The sequence below is a fragment of the Schistocerca piceifrons genome, chromosome 10 (assembly GCF_021461385.2).
Source record: "Schistocerca piceifrons isolate TAMUIC-IGC-003096 chromosome 10, iqSchPice1.1, whole genome shotgun sequence".
In the NCBI taxonomy this organism is placed as follows: domain Eukaryota; kingdom Metazoa; phylum Arthropoda; class Insecta; order Orthoptera; family Acrididae; genus Schistocerca; species Schistocerca piceifrons.
Window position 1 is genome coordinate 97,215,137 of NC_060147.1, and position 15,557 is coordinate 97,230,693.

The 15,557-nt window shown below is 46.7% G+C and overlaps 1 protein-coding gene across 3 annotated transcripts in view; it reads right to left on the reverse strand.

Annotated features, from left to right (window-relative positions):
• Positions 1–15,557, reverse strand: part of LOC124718951 (aminopeptidase Ey-like) — a 273,185-nt gene that overhangs the window by 241,094 nt on the left and 16,534 nt on the right. For all 3 annotated transcript variants that reach the window (XM_047244618.1, XM_047244617.1, XM_047244619.1), the window contains exon 2: positions 11,091–11,321. In XM_047244618.1, coding sequence (XP_047100574.1) covers positions 11,091–11,243 — 153 coding nt within the window. In that variant the 5' untranslated portion in view covers positions 11,244–11,321. The remainder of the gene's footprint in view (positions 1–11,090; positions 11,322–15,557) is intronic.

Here is a 15,557-nt window from a genome sequence, read left to right on the forward strand (position 1 = left end):
TGGGACTTAACATCTGAGGTCATCAGTCCCCTAGAACTTAGAACTACTTAAACCTAACTAACCTAAGGACATCACGCACATCCATGCCCGAGGCAGGATTCGAACCTGCGACCGTAGCAGTCACGCGGTTCCAGACGGAAGCGCCTAGAACCGCTCGGCCACAGCGGCCGGCCGGGTCCCGTTGTTGAAGGATCTCTTTCCGGCCACAGCGATGTTGGAGACTTGATGTTATACTGGAGTCCTGATATTCATGGCAGTCGTGAAATGATCGTACGGGAAAATCCCCACTTCATCGCTACCTCGGAGATGCTGTGTCTGATCGCTAGTGCATCGACTATTAACACCACGTTCAAACTCACTTAAATCTTGATAACCTGCCACTGTAGCAGCAGTAACCGATTTAACAACTGCGCCAGACAATTATCGTCTTATATAGGCGTTGCCGACCGCAGTGCTGTATTTGCCTGTTTACATATCTGTATTTGAATACACTTTCCTATACCAGTTTCGTTGGCGCCTCAGTGTAGATTACAACGTATAAAAGAAATTTATTTTGAAGAAAATCCACATACTTATAAAAGTAAACTCTTTACATACGATATAATTCTATTGTCTTTAAAAAAAAATTAACATGTGGAAATGAAAAATAACGATGTGAGTTCTTGGAACTCTCATGCATTGACTGATAGGTGCTGGGAATCTTGGGAAACAGATGGTCCGAGTTGTGTGACAGCCGGAATTGAGGCTACACGTTCGTGAGTTTAATATTGAAGGGGTATTTCACACAGTTATCCGTGGGCATAAAGAAGCTGACTTAATGATTTGGAGGATTCTAGAATACCATGTACCAATGGCAGCACTTCGCTTCTGAAGCGGCGAAATTGTTTTATCAGTCATGCTTTCCACATCAGTCAGGAGACTTTGTAAAAAATGTTTTCTCTGACTGTCTCCTGTGACATTACTCTGCTGATTACAGACGTTTGTAAAAGCTTTGTCGGCTGAAGATATTAGCTAATGACCTTTTAACTTTTGCACGGGTAAGCACATATGTCAGGTGGGACTTAATGCTGGGTTGTGATGTCTGGGTTGGAGAGTTTTATTATCTGGAGAAGCATGTTCGTTTGATAACTCATCAGTTTCTTCTTCATCATCATTGATATGTGCTTTGGTGAGAGCCTTACTTTGCTGCTCAAGTGCTGAAGACAAATTTACAGCAACAGCTGCTAGCGAAGTTTCACTGGAAATTGTGGATCCTTATGCTGCTAATATGGTTTCTTCCATCTGCCTCATCTACGACCTGGTTTCAGATTCCTTCAAAATACTGTCCTCACATTTCTCCACCTTTCCTAGCAGGAGGCAACTAAGAATAGTACATTACTGACTACCACCAATTTGTGCCTGCATTGACTAAAAGTTGCACTAAATTTCAGATAGCTATCAGCTATGGTATTCGTAAAAGGAACAATTTTTTTTTCAACGATTCGAATTTAATACAATTATTTTAAGTAATAAGTTGTGGCATTTTAAATATTTAGTAGAATTACCTTAAGTATAGCTAACAACTAAGAAGAAATGGTTCAATGAGACATGTGAACAAGCTGTGAGGGCCAGGAAGAGAGCAAGGGCGATGCACATGCTGGACAGACAATGCGCGGAACAAAAGGAAGCATTCAAGACCGTAAGAAGAGAAACAAATAGGATTCTGAGAACAGAAAAAAGAAAGTTCATTAACAGTATGGCTGATGAAATCTAAAAGGCAAATGCAATATCAGACAGCAGGAAAATGTTTCAGGTGTTGAATCCTGTGAGGGGTGGGCACAAAAACGAAGCTTTAGTTGTTAATGATAACGATGGAAATATGCTAACAGACAAGAAAAAAATTCTGAGTAGGTGGAGAGAATATTTTGAAGAGTTATTAACTGCTGAAGATCCAGAGTGTGTCTTTCCACATGAGAATAATGCAGAGAGTGAAGGGGAAGCCGCAAACATTAAAGTGACTCAACAAGATGCAGAAAGAGCAATGAGGAAACTAAAGAATAATAAGGCACCGGGAGAAAATAGGATAACGGCAGAGATGTTGAAAGGAGGAGGAGAAACACTTCAGAAAGAGCAATACAATCTCATAAAAAATGTGGGTAAAAGAGAAAATCCCATAAGAATGGAAATCAGCCGTCATTATCCCACTGCATAAAAAGAACAGTAATAGGAATTATAACAACTCCAGAGCATTTATCTCCTAATTTTGCCTCACAAAGTTCTATCTTTACTTGAAAAACTTACGCCATTCGCAAAATATATTGTAGAAGAGTACCAGGCAGGCTTCTAGGAAGGACGGTCGACCATTCATCAAATTTTCACCATGAGGCAAATCTGGAAAAAGTGCTAGGAATTCAGCCATCGGTTTCTGGTGACGTTCGTGGACTTCTCAATGGTTTATGACAGTATACACAGATTAAGTATGTACAACATCCTGAGAGAGCTTGGTATACCAATGAAGTTAATAAATATGGTCAACGTGTGCACAGCGGAGACAAACTGGTTCAAATGGCTCTAAGCACTATTGGACTTAACATCTGAGGTCACCAGTCCCCTAGAACGTAGAACTACTTAAACCTAACTAACCTAAGGACATCACACACATCCATGCCCGAGGCAGGATTCGAACCTGCGACCGTAGCGGTCGCGCGGTTCCAGACTGAAGCGCCTAGAACGGCTCGGCCCACACAGGCCGGCAAACTCAGTGAGGTGCTGATAATAGCGTCTTTGTCGCCTTGGAGGCATTATTCACTAACATCAACTCAGCACGGCCAATCTCAAAGTTAACTAGTGGACGGCCGCTGTGGCCGAGCGGTTCTAAGCGCTTCATTCCGGAACCGCGCTGCTGCTATGGACGCAGGTTCGAATCCTGCCTCGGGAATGGATGTGTGTGATGTCCTTAGGTTAGTTAGGTTTAAGTAGTTCTAAGTTATAGGGGACTGATGACCCCCATAGTGCTTAGAGCCATTTTGTTAACTAGTGCTCACTGCCGTTACAGCGCATATTTACAGCAAATCTGATTTGCATCTTCATGTGCTGCTACTATCGCCACTCTTACGTAACTGGCGTGAAATTTGAATAGACAATATCTTTCAGATGTTGAACCACGACTACCAACGTTTGTTAATGTCACACAGTTCCTTCTTGGTATTAAGATTTTTTCCGTCAGCTTACAAGTTGTTATTCAATTGTGCTGATGGCTGCAGTCGACTGTAATGGAAATTTCATTGCAATTGAAACAGGCTATCCGGGAAGAAACAGTGACGGTGGAATTTCCAAAGTTTCATGACTGAACCATAGCCTACAAGAAAGAACTCTCAGAATGCCTGAAACTTGCACCTTACCTCATGACACTACAAGACAGAGATTCCTTTTTTATTTTGTTGCTGGTGAAGCATTTCCTCTCAAGAAAAATCTCACGCGACAATATTCTAAAAAAAACGCCACATGAATTTTCAACTACAGACATCCTGGGTCGGAAATTGTTAGAGCTTGCATTCGTCATTATGAGCGAATAGTCCCGAATTTTGCAAAATGCTGTAACTTGCAAAAAAATCTAGACAGTGAGCGATGTCGTAAAAGCTGTGTGCGTGCTGCACAACAAATGGTTCAAAAGGCTCTGAGCACTATGGGACTTAACGTCTGAGGTCATCAATCCCCTAGAACTACTTAAACCTAACTAACCTAAGGACATCACACACATCCGTGCCCGAGGCAGGATTCGAAACTGCGACCGTAGCAGCAGCGCGGTTCCGGACTGAAGCGCCTAGAACCGCTCGACCACAGCGGCCGGCTGCTACGCAACTTCATCAGAAACGGAGAAGGGAAAGCATATTCATATTCAGTAGGTGAATATGGCTTTGACGAGGATCAAATTGCACAGCGAGTGCAAGTAGCTGGTATCACTCCAGTGGATGGGACCTCGAATGCCCAACAATTACGAAATTCAAAATTGTTAAGGCTTTCGTGGCCACTTGTTGACAAACTGCCTATTGGCTTCTGTCTCGGGTTCTTCGGCCGACGTTCATCTAATGATTTTTCTGACGTTTCGCCAGCACGAGTGGCTGGCATTGTCAAAGCTTCACCCACCGGCAATGGAGGGTGAAGCTTTGGCAATGCCAGCCACTCGTGCTGGCGAAACGTCAGAAAAATCATTAGATGAACGTCGGCCGAAGAACCCGAGACAGAAGCCAATAGGCAGTTTGTTAATTACGAAATTATTTAACTCAACATTTCCTGACACCGCATGATTTTTTTTTTATTTTGGCAATAAAAGTGATGTGTTAGCAATAATGAAAATAGAAACAATTATCGGCTTTGTAAGCGCATGATAGGTTTGTTGTTGCTCTGGTTAAAATGGTTTACATAAAATTTTAAAAAACACTGTATAAAGAGACAGTGAAAACTGCTGTATATTACCCACGATTTCATATTATCACGATACTACAGAAATAACGAACGACATAGTTACCACTTGCATCAGTCTCTCTTCCTACAGCTGCCCGCGGCTTTTCCACAGCTAGTTTGTTCGAATACTCTCGCAAATCGTGACTGTACAGAAATGGATGACTCTCCACTACTTCAGCCAGCTTGGCGGAATTCACTTGGTTCCAATGTGACATAGCTACGAGTAATAACTGCGAAATAACACGAACGCAGTGAGAGTCGCACGACAGATGTGGTTGCGTGGGAGTCACATGCAGGATGAGTTGCGCACGTGCGTTACAGTTGCGCCTGTGGACGAGGTACAATACACTACACTGAAGTGTCAAAAGTCGTAGGACACCACCTAATATCGCGTCGGACCTCCGTTCGCCCAGCGTAGCGCAACAACTCGCGTCGCATGTATTCAACAAATAGCTGGAAGTTCCCTGCGGAAATAAGGAGTCATGATGTCTGTGCAGCTGTCCATAATTGGGAAGTGTGCCGGTGCTGAATGTTGTGCACAAACTGACCTCATAAATATTCGATGGGATTCATGTCGGGCGAACTGCATAGCCAAATCATCTGCTCGCATTGTCCAGAATGTTCTTCAAACCAGTCGCGAACAACTATGGTCTGGTGACAGGGCGCACTGTTATCCATAAAAATCCCATTGTTGAATGGTCTCAACGTGTCCGAACTTAACCATTACCTGTCAATGATCGGTTCAGTTGGAGCAGAGGACCCAGTCCGTCCCGTGTAAATACAGCCCATACCATTATGGGACCACCATCAGCTTGCACAGTGCGTTGTTGACATCTTGGATCTGTGGATTCATAGTGTCAACGGCTCACTCGAATCTACCATCAGCTTTTACCAACTTAAATCAGGACTCTTCTGGCCAGGCCATAGTTTTCCAGTCGTCTAGGGTCCAACCTTTATGGTGGTGGTTGTTGGGATGTTTAAGGGGGACTAAACAGCTAAGGTCATCAGTCCCCTATTCCAAAAACAGGCGAGACAGAAATGCACGAAGCAGGTAAAACCCCAAGGGGAAGGAGACTCCCCCCCCCCCCCCAGGTCCTAAAAGAACACAAATGCGGTAACGAACACTACAGACACGCAGACACCAGACAAAAAGAAACAGAACAAAAGAAGATGACCGGAGACTGGTTGACTGACCACGACAACAAAAAAGGGAAAGAGTCAACCAACCGACTACACACAAAAATCTACAACCAAACATAAGAGACTTGAGGACAAGAGACACACAAAGGGAAAGGAGCAGGACTTCCCTAAATGGAACCATAAAAAGGACTACCACGGATAAAATTTAAAACATTGTCAGCCATGGAGGCATCGTCGCATAAAATCAAAAGCAAAGTGCCCGGGAGATTAAAAGACTGCCGGAGGGTGCGCAGCCGGGGACACTCCAATAAAATGTGGGCGACCGTCAGCCGGGACCCACACCGACACAGGGGGGGATCCTCCTGACGCAAAAGATGGCCGTGCGTCAGGTATGTATGGCCGATGCGAAGCTGACACAGGATGACAGAGTCCCTGCGAGAAGCCCGCAGGGAGGCCCGCCATACATCGGTCGACTCCTTAACAGCTCGCAGTTTATTCGGGGATGTCACGCCACGCCACTCATCATTCCACATCCCAAGCACCTTACGGCGCAACACCAACTGCTGATCACGAGCCGGGAGGCCGATCTCCAAAGCTGGGGCGTCGAGTGCCCCTTTGGCCAGCCTGTCAACACGTTCGTTCCCCGGGATGCCAACATGACCTGGCGTCCAAACCAAGACCATCGAACGACCAGAACGGGCAATGGCGGAAACAGACTCCTGAATAGAGGACACCAGAGGAGAAGAGGGATAGCAGCGATCGATGGCCTGAAGGCTGCTCAGGGAGTCACTGCAGATGACGATGGACCTGCCTGAGCAGAAACGCATATACTCAAGAGCGCGCAATATGGCCACCAGCTCTGCAGTGAAAATACTGCAGCCAGCCGGCAAGGAGCGCTGCTCAACATGGGCAGCGTGAGCAAAAGCGTAGGCAGTGCGACCATCAACCAGGGAACCATCAGTGTAGACAGTCTCACAGTCCGAAAATGAGGCGAGGAGCGCAAGAAAACGGCGACAGAGGGCCACAGGCGGAACCGAGTCCTTGGGTCCCTGTGCCAAATCCAGACGGATGGACGGCCGGGACAAACACCAGGGAGGCGTAGGTGCACGGACCCGGAAGGGAGGCAGAAGAGGGAATGACCCCAGTTCCGACAGCAGGGACCGGACACGGACAGCTACGGAAAGCCCAGACCTAGGTCGCTGTTCGGGCAGATGGAGGACCATGGCAGGGAAAAGCAGGCGACGATTGGGATGGCCTGGCGATCATGGGCCGAGGAGAGGTGGTGCAGGCGATGTCGTGCTGTTAGCAATGAGCGTGTCAGAGGTCTGCTGCCATAGCCCATTAACTGTCCAATGGATTCGTTTGTCGTACGTCCCACATGGATTTCTGCGGTTATTTAAGTCAGCGTTTCTTGTCTGTTAGCACAGACAACTCTACGCAAACGCCGCTGCTTTCGGTCGTTAAGCGAAGGCTGTCGGCCACTGCGTTGTCTGTGGTGAGAGGCAACACCTGAAATTTGGTACTGTCGGCACTCTCGACAATGTGCACCTCGGGATACCGTATTCCCTACCGATTTCCAAAGTGGAATGTCCCATGCGGCTATCTCAAACTACCACCCCTCATTCAAGGTCCGTTAATTCAATCCATGACTTTTGTCACCTCAGGATATAATGGGTCAGACTCGCAAGCTACTGCTGTCCGACACTCACGCGACACTTCGTTGCAGTTGCGTTGCACCATTGGATGAACGGCCTAAACAGATTGAAGTGGATATAAGCTGCAACAGTAGTAGAGAGAAGCCGGAACTTAAATAGGATAGATAAACAAATTTCGGAACTAATAACCACAACAATAACAACAGCAACAACAACAACAACAACAACAACAACAATCACCACTACAGCTCAGATGGATTCTTTCCTGGTACCAACAATCTACTTACTGTATGAGCAAATATAGGTAGACATTCTGTTATGCATGCAAACAGAAACTGCACTCCTCTACTTACATACTTAATACTGCACTCACGCCCATAAATTAAGGATAACGCTGATACACGGTGAAACAAAGCTCAGGTGGGCGGTTTTCGGTTTTAAATCACCTCAGGGTATGACCATGCAGTGCATTTGACCTCCAGTCGTCGCACGGTGGCGCTGGCAGCAGTCCACATACGCAGAGGAGTGTTGGTGCATGTCAGAGTACGGTGCAGCGAGTAATGGTACAGACTTATTCAGACGTGCTAATGGTGACTGTGTGTTGAAAATGGCTCAAAGAACACATATTGATAACGTTATGAGGGGTAAAATTCCAGGGCGACTGGAGGCTGGTCAAAAACAGCAGGTTGTAGCATGGGCGCTCTGTGTGCTACAAAGTGTGATCTCAAGATTATGGCATCGATTCCAGCAGACAGGAAAGGTGTCCAGGCGCTGCAGTACGGGACGTCCACAGTGTACAATACCACAAGAAGACCGATATCTCACCATCAGTGCCCACAGACGGCCACGTAGTACTGCAGGTAGCCTCGCTCGGGACCTTACCGCAGCCACTGGAACAGTTGTCTCCAGACAAACTGTCTACAGACGACTGAACAGACACGGTTTACTCGCCCGTAGACCTGCAAGGTGCATTCCACTGACGCCTGGTCACAAGAGAGCCCGTAAAGCCTGGTGTCAAGAACACAGTACACGGTCATTGGAACAGTGGTCCCAGGTTATGTTCACGGACGAGTCAAAATGTAGTCTGAACAGTGATTCTCGCCGGGTTTTCATCTGGCGTGAACCAGGAACCAGATACCAACCTCTTAATGTCCTTGAAAGGGACCTGTTGGAGGTCGCGGTTTGATGGTGTGGGGTGGGATTATGATTGGTGCACGTACACCCCTGCATGTCTTTGACAGAGGTACTGTAACAGGTCAGGTGTATCAGGACGTCATTTTGCACCGCCTTTTCAGGGGTGCAATGGGTCCCACCTTCCTCCTGACGGATGACAATGCACGGCCCCACCGAGCTGCCATCGTGGAGGAGTGCCTTGAAACAGAAAATATCAGGTGAATGGAGTGGCCTGCCTGTTCTCCAGACCTAAACATCATCGAGCACGGTTGGGATGCTCTCGATCGACGTATCGCTGCACTTCTTCAAACCCCTAGGACACTTCAGGAGCTTCGACAGGCACTGGTGCAAGAATGACAGGCTATACCCCAGCAGCTGCTCGACCACCTGATCCGGAATATGCCAAACCGTTGTGTGGCCTGTGTACGTGTGCATGGTGCCCATATCCCATATTGATGTCGGGGTACATGCGAAGGAAACAGTGGCGTTTTGTAGCACATGTGTTTCGGGACGGTTTTCTCAACTTATCACCAATTCCGTGGACTTACAGGTCGGTGTCGCGTGTGTTCCCTATGTGCCTATGCTATTAGCGCCAGTTTTGTGTAGTGCCACATTGTGTGGCATCACATTCTGCAATTGTCCTAAATTTTTGAGCATGAGTATAGGATTGCAAGAACACTGCTAGCCAGCCATTCAAAGTGCAACACCATGACGGTAAGCAACAATCACCACGTTAGCATGAAACTTGATGCTAAGATATGCAAATTATTGTGCCGCAGAACAGTTTTCCGTGCGGATACTAGAAAGAGTGTTTAAGACATTCTGTGGCAACGCCAGAAGCAGTCGACTGCTGTCTTTGAATCGTGTGGATTGTTCTGTTTTATCAATTTTGACTGTTCGTGTACCTGTGAGGCATAATTTGCACACCAGCCCAGCATTTGCCTTAACGAGCGTGGGAAAGACCCAGAGAACAACACACAGGCTGGCCGGTATGCCAGCTCACCTCCCTGATTTGCAAGCTACCGTGCTGCGTGTTACGCAGTATGAGCACTTCCTTCCTATTATACAGCGTGAAACCAAAAAGATGTTTACCTTAAATGGATTTTCTCTTTTTTGTTTTTTCGTGGATTAAATCATAGCGCCCCGATATTACATTTAGCAACTAAGGAAGATAACTTGCTGGATGGAAGTCTTTCAAGCCCTGGACCAACGGGATGCACCATCACGCTTGAAAATTGGAAGGCTATACGGGAAATTTGTAAGGACGAGGTCTGTTCAAGGGAGCAGCGGTAGAAAGAGATTACACTGACAGAAGGATATTACATTGAGCAACTGAGGAAGATAGCTGGCTGGATGGAAGTCTTTCAAGGCCTGGACCAACGGGATGCACCATCGCGCTTGAAAATTGGTAGGCTCTACAGGAAGTTTGTAAGGACGGGGTCTGTTCAAGGGAACAGCGGTACAAAGAGATCTGTCCGAACAGAAAGAAAATAACATCCTCCTCCAGGGAGCGACAGTAGCCAGCCTAACCAACTTCTCGGGCAAACTTTCTTTAGGGACTGACATTTCTCAAAGGTCAGTGGTTAGAATTTTGCACTACAGTTTAGGAATGAAACCATACCATTTGCAGATTGTGCAGCAGCTCACAAACACAGAGAAGCAAGTACGTGTGAGTGCTGCACAATCTACCTTGGAAATGACACACATGGAATCTGGCACTCTGTTCTCGTTTTCTGACGAAACAACATTCCACATCGGTCGTGGGAACAAGCACAGCTGTGTTATTAAGGCGATCGAGCACCCCTTGGAAGTTCAGGAACACATACGCGATTCCCCTAAGGTGAATGTTTGGTGCCGGCCGCTGTGGCGGAGCGGTTCTAGGCGCTTCAGTCCGGTACCGCACTGCTGCTACGGTCGCAGGTTCGAATCCTGCCTCGGGCACGGATGTGTGTGATGTCCTTAGGTTAGGTTTAAGTAGTTCTAAGTCTAGGGGACTGATGACCTCAGATGTTAAGTCCCATAGTGCTCAGAGCCATCTGAACCATCCATCTGAACGTCTGGTGTGCAGTGAGCACACTTGGAATGATCGGACCGTTCCTTTTTTTTGAAGAACATACCGTCAGGAGAGAGAATTACCTTGCCATGCTCAACACGTTCATGGAGGAGAAAGTGCCACTTGCCATTTAACATCGAGGGCATTGCCAGCATGACGGTACTCCTGCCCATCACAGTCGTATGGTTCAAGATTACCTTAACGACAGGTTCGGTGAAATTTCGACTGCTAGAGGTTGCCCTCTCGCATGGCCAGCATGTTCGCCTGACCTGACGCCATGTGATTTTTGCCTTTGGGGCATGGTCAAGGATATGCCAGCAAACTTGGACGACCTGCAGCACTGCATACTGAGGTCATCGCTTCTATCCCTGCCCCAACCGGCCCAGCAGGCCATACAGTCAACGATGGACAGCATCTACAAGAGTACCGAGCGAGATGGGAGCCAAATTGAAACCCTGTACCCAAGTCCCTGTCTTGTAATTTCACTTGATTAAACATCCATTTAATATTAACATATCTATGCCTCACCCTGCAAAGTAAGTAAAATTTCATTATTTGCTACGCTTACTGGTATCCCCAATTTAATGGTCAGTAGCGTCTTTTCCATCAGTGAAGGCAGTAAGTACCTCAGTAGATGTGAGAGCACTGGCGTAGGGAAGCTGAGAAGCCAGAAGAAACGAGCAAACTAGAATAGCCGTGCACCGAGAGAAGCCGGTCTTGTGGTGGCCGGTGGTGTCTTCTGCTCTTGGGTTTTCTTCATGTTCCCTCCTCCACATCATCTTGGTGCCGCCAAGGTGGTCCACCAGCTCTCTTGGGAGTCGTGAGAAACACGCCGCACACGCTGTTGTCCGCTCTACCTGCAAATAAAAAAGACAGACTCAGAAAGGTCATCCCATTTAGATCTGTACTTTGTGGACGAAAGTCTGCAGATACCAATCAATGCGTAAGTAAAGGGTGCGTCATGAATCAGGCCTGGATATCTCCATCGAAAGAGCAACTCCCCAGAGGCATGGATTCCAGATTCTAATGCTCGTCTGGAGCACTGTTTTAATATGCCAAAAATTTTTCTCATAAACTGTTTTGTGTTTATATCAGCATAGTGTACCGTTTGGCAGATGGATTAATTTTGTATTTGGATTTGGATTGGTTGGAGGAAGAGACCAAACAGCGAGGTCATTGGTCTCACCGGATTAGGCAAGGACCGGGAAGAAAGTCGGCCGTGCCCTTTAAAAGGAACCATCCCGACATTTGCCTGGAGCGATTTAGGGAAATCACGGAAAACCTAAACCAGGATGACCGGACGCGGGATTGAACTGCCGTCCTCCCGAATGCGAGTCCAGTGTGCTAACCACTGCGCCACCTCGCTCGGTAATTTTGTATTAAGGAAGTGTAATTGAACTTCACGCTTCCAAGAATGAACTTTAGGGCGCCCTATTAAACGATATTTGCCAAGATGACTTACAACTTCTCCACCAGTTTATAAAGCTATGGCTAGTGCAGGCTCTGAATGTAAACAGTGAGGGACAAATTCTGTATTATATTTCATACGAGGGGCGTTTGAAGAGTCCATGCAAAGTCCGACATGACATCACCCGCGCGTCTCGACGTCATGTTTAGTTAGCAGCATCTTTGGAAAGAACGCACACCAAGTTTCAGCCATACTGGCGTTCGTGTGAGTCAAGGAAGTAGAGTGATTGTCAAAAAATGAACAAAAAAGAATTTCGTGTGGTGATTAAACATTACTTTATGAAAGGCAAAACGCCTCAGCAGACTAAAGAGAAGCTTGATAAACATTACGGTGACTTTGCACCTTCGATTAGAACAGTTTATATGTGGTTTCAAAATTTTCGGAGTGGCCATATGGGCACATGTGATACTGAACGTTCTGGACGCGCTGTGGAGGTTACGACTCCAGAAATCATCGATAAAATCCATGATATGGTGATGGATGATTTCTAGTGCTGTGGGCATCTCGAATGAACGGGTACATAATATTTTGCATAAACATTTGGACATGAGAAAGCTATCCGCAAGATGGGTTCCGCAATTGCTCACGCTTGACCAAAAACAGAATCGTGTGAAGTGTTGCAAGGCTTGTTTGCAGCTTTTCAGGAAGAATCTGCAAGACTTTGAGCGTCGTTTCGTCACTGTGGATGAAACATTGATACATTACTATACTCCTGAGACCAAACAACAATCTAAACAACGGGTTACCAAGGGAGAATCTGCACCAAAAAAGGCGAAGACCATTCCTTCAGCCAGAAAGGTTATGGCGGCTGTATTTTGGGATTCACAAGGGATAATCCTCATTGACTATCTGGAAAAGGATAAAACTATTACAGGTGCATATTATTCATCGGTATTGGACCGTTTGAAAACCAAGCTGCAAAAAAAAACTCCGGCGATTGGACCGCAAAAAAGTCTTTTTCCATCACGACAATGCACCAGCACACACCTCAGCAGTTGTGGTCGCAAAATTAATGGAAATAGGTTTCCAACTCGTTTTACATCCCCCCTGTTCTCCTGGCTTGGCTTCCTCGGACTACTATTTGTTCCCCAATCGGAAGAAATGGCTGGAGGGACAAAGATTTTATTCAAACGAGGAGGTGATTTGCAGCAACTAATAGCTATTTTGCAGAGTTAGATAATTCCTATTATTCGGAAGGGATCAACAAATTAGAGCAGCGTTGGACGAAGTGTATAAGTCTAAAAGTAGACATGTCGAAAAATAAAAAAGGTTTACCCCAAACATGTAAGAAGTTTTTATTTTTGCACGTACTTTGCCAATGCCCCTCGTAAACAATTGCTGTAAAGCACTTGATTGTATCATATGTTATTGAAGATTTTGTTTCAGAATAGATCTGGTGGATTACAGGGTATGTCTCTCTTCTGTGTAGTCGGCTGCCATCACACAAAACCTACACTATAAGAAAAAAAAAGAAGAACGACGCACCACGAAGCAATGATCCGAATGGGACGGAAATCGATAGATGTGATGCATATATACAGACAAACGATGATTACAATTTCGTAAAGGTTAGATGATTCAGTCAAGAGAAACAGCTTCACAAACTAAGCAAGTAAATAACGCATTGGTCCACCTCTGGCCCTTATGCAAGCAGTTATTCGGCTTGCCATTGGTTGATCGGTTCATATGATGCCCTTCTGAGGGATAGCATACCAAATGCTGTGCAACCTGCGCGTTAGATCACCAAAATCACAACTGAATGGAGGGCCCTACCCTTAATGCTGCAAACGTTCCCAGTTAGGGAACTGGCGACTTTGCTGGGCAAGGTAGGGCTTGGCAAGCACAAAGACAAGCAGTAGAAACTGTTGCCATACGTTGGAAGCCATTATGTTGCTGAAATGTGAGGCCAGGATGACCTGCCACGAAGGGCAATAAAATGGGGAATTGAATATAGTCGACAACTGTACTTCTGTGCTGTAATGGTGCCACGGGTGACAACCTAAGGTGTAAGGCTGTGAAAAGAATGGCACCCCAGAACATTTCTCCTGGTAGTCGGGATGAACGGCGGGCAACAGTCAGACTGGTATCCCACCGCTATCCAGAGCGTTTCCAAATACATATACTACTCGCCATTAAAATTGCTACACCACGAAGATGACGTGCTACAGACACGAAATTTAACCGACAGGAAGAAGATGCTGTGAGATGCAAATGATTAGCTTTTCTGAGCATTCATACAAGGTTGGAGTCGGTGGCGACACCTACAACGTGCTGACATGAGGAAAGTTTCCAACCGATTTCTCATACACAAACAGCAGTTGACCGGCGTTGCCTGGTGAAACGTCGCTGTGATGCCTCGTGTAAGGAGGAGAAATGCGTACCATCACGTTTCCGACTTTGATAAGGGTCGGATTGTAGCCTCTCGCGATTGCGGTTGATCGTATCGCGATTGCGGTTGATCGTATCGCGATTACGGTTTATCGTATCGCGACATTGCTGCTCGCGTTGGTCGAGATCCAATGACTGTTAGCAGAGTATGGAATCGGTGGGTTCAGGAGGGTAATACGGAACGCCGTGCTGGATCCCAACGGCCTCGTACACTAGCAGTCGAGATGACAGTCAGCTTATCCGCATGGCTGTAACGGATCGTGCAGCCACGTCTCGAACCCTGAGTCAACATATGGGGACGTTTGCAAGACAACAATCAACTGCACGAACAGTTCGACGACGTTTGCTGCAGCATGGGCTGTCAGCTCGGAGACCATGGCTGCGGTTACCCTTGACGCTGCATCACAGACCGTAGCGCGTGCGATGGTGTACTGCACGACGAACGTGGGCGCACGAATGGCAAAACGTCATTTTTTCGGATGAATCCAGGTTCTGTTTACAGCATCATGATGGCCGCATCCGTGTTTGGCGACATCGCGGTGAACGCACATCGGAAGCGTGTATTCGTCATCGCCATACTGGCGTGATCACCCGGCGTGATGGTATGGGGTGCCATTGGTTACACATCTCCATGACGGCGCTTTGAACAGTGGACGTTACATTTCAGATGTGTTACGACCCGTAGCTCTACCCTTCATACTATCCCTGCGAAACCCTACATTTCAGCAGGGTAATGCACGACCGCATGTTGCACGTCCTGTGCTGGCCTTTCTGGATACATAAAATGTTCGACTGCTGCCCTGGCCAGCACATTCTCCAGATCTGTCACCAACTGAAAACGTCTGGTCAATGGTGGGCGAGCAACTGGCTCGTCACAATACGCCAGTCACTACTCTCGATGAACTGCGGTATCGTGTTGAATCTGCATGGGCAAATGTACCTGTACACGCCATCGAAGCTCTGTTTGACTCAATGCCCAGGCGTATAAAGGCCGCTATTACGGCCAGAGGTGATTGTTCTGGGTACTGATTTCTCAGGATCTATGCACCCAAATTGCGTGAAAATGTAATCACATGTCAGTTCTAGTACAATTGTCCAATGAATACCGGTTTACCATCTGCATTTCTTCTTGGTGAAGCAATTTTAAAGGCCAGTAGTGTATTTGCCGGTCATCGAGACTCAGTATCGAAGCGACACTCAGCACTGAAAACAATTCTACCTCAGTCAATGAGATTCC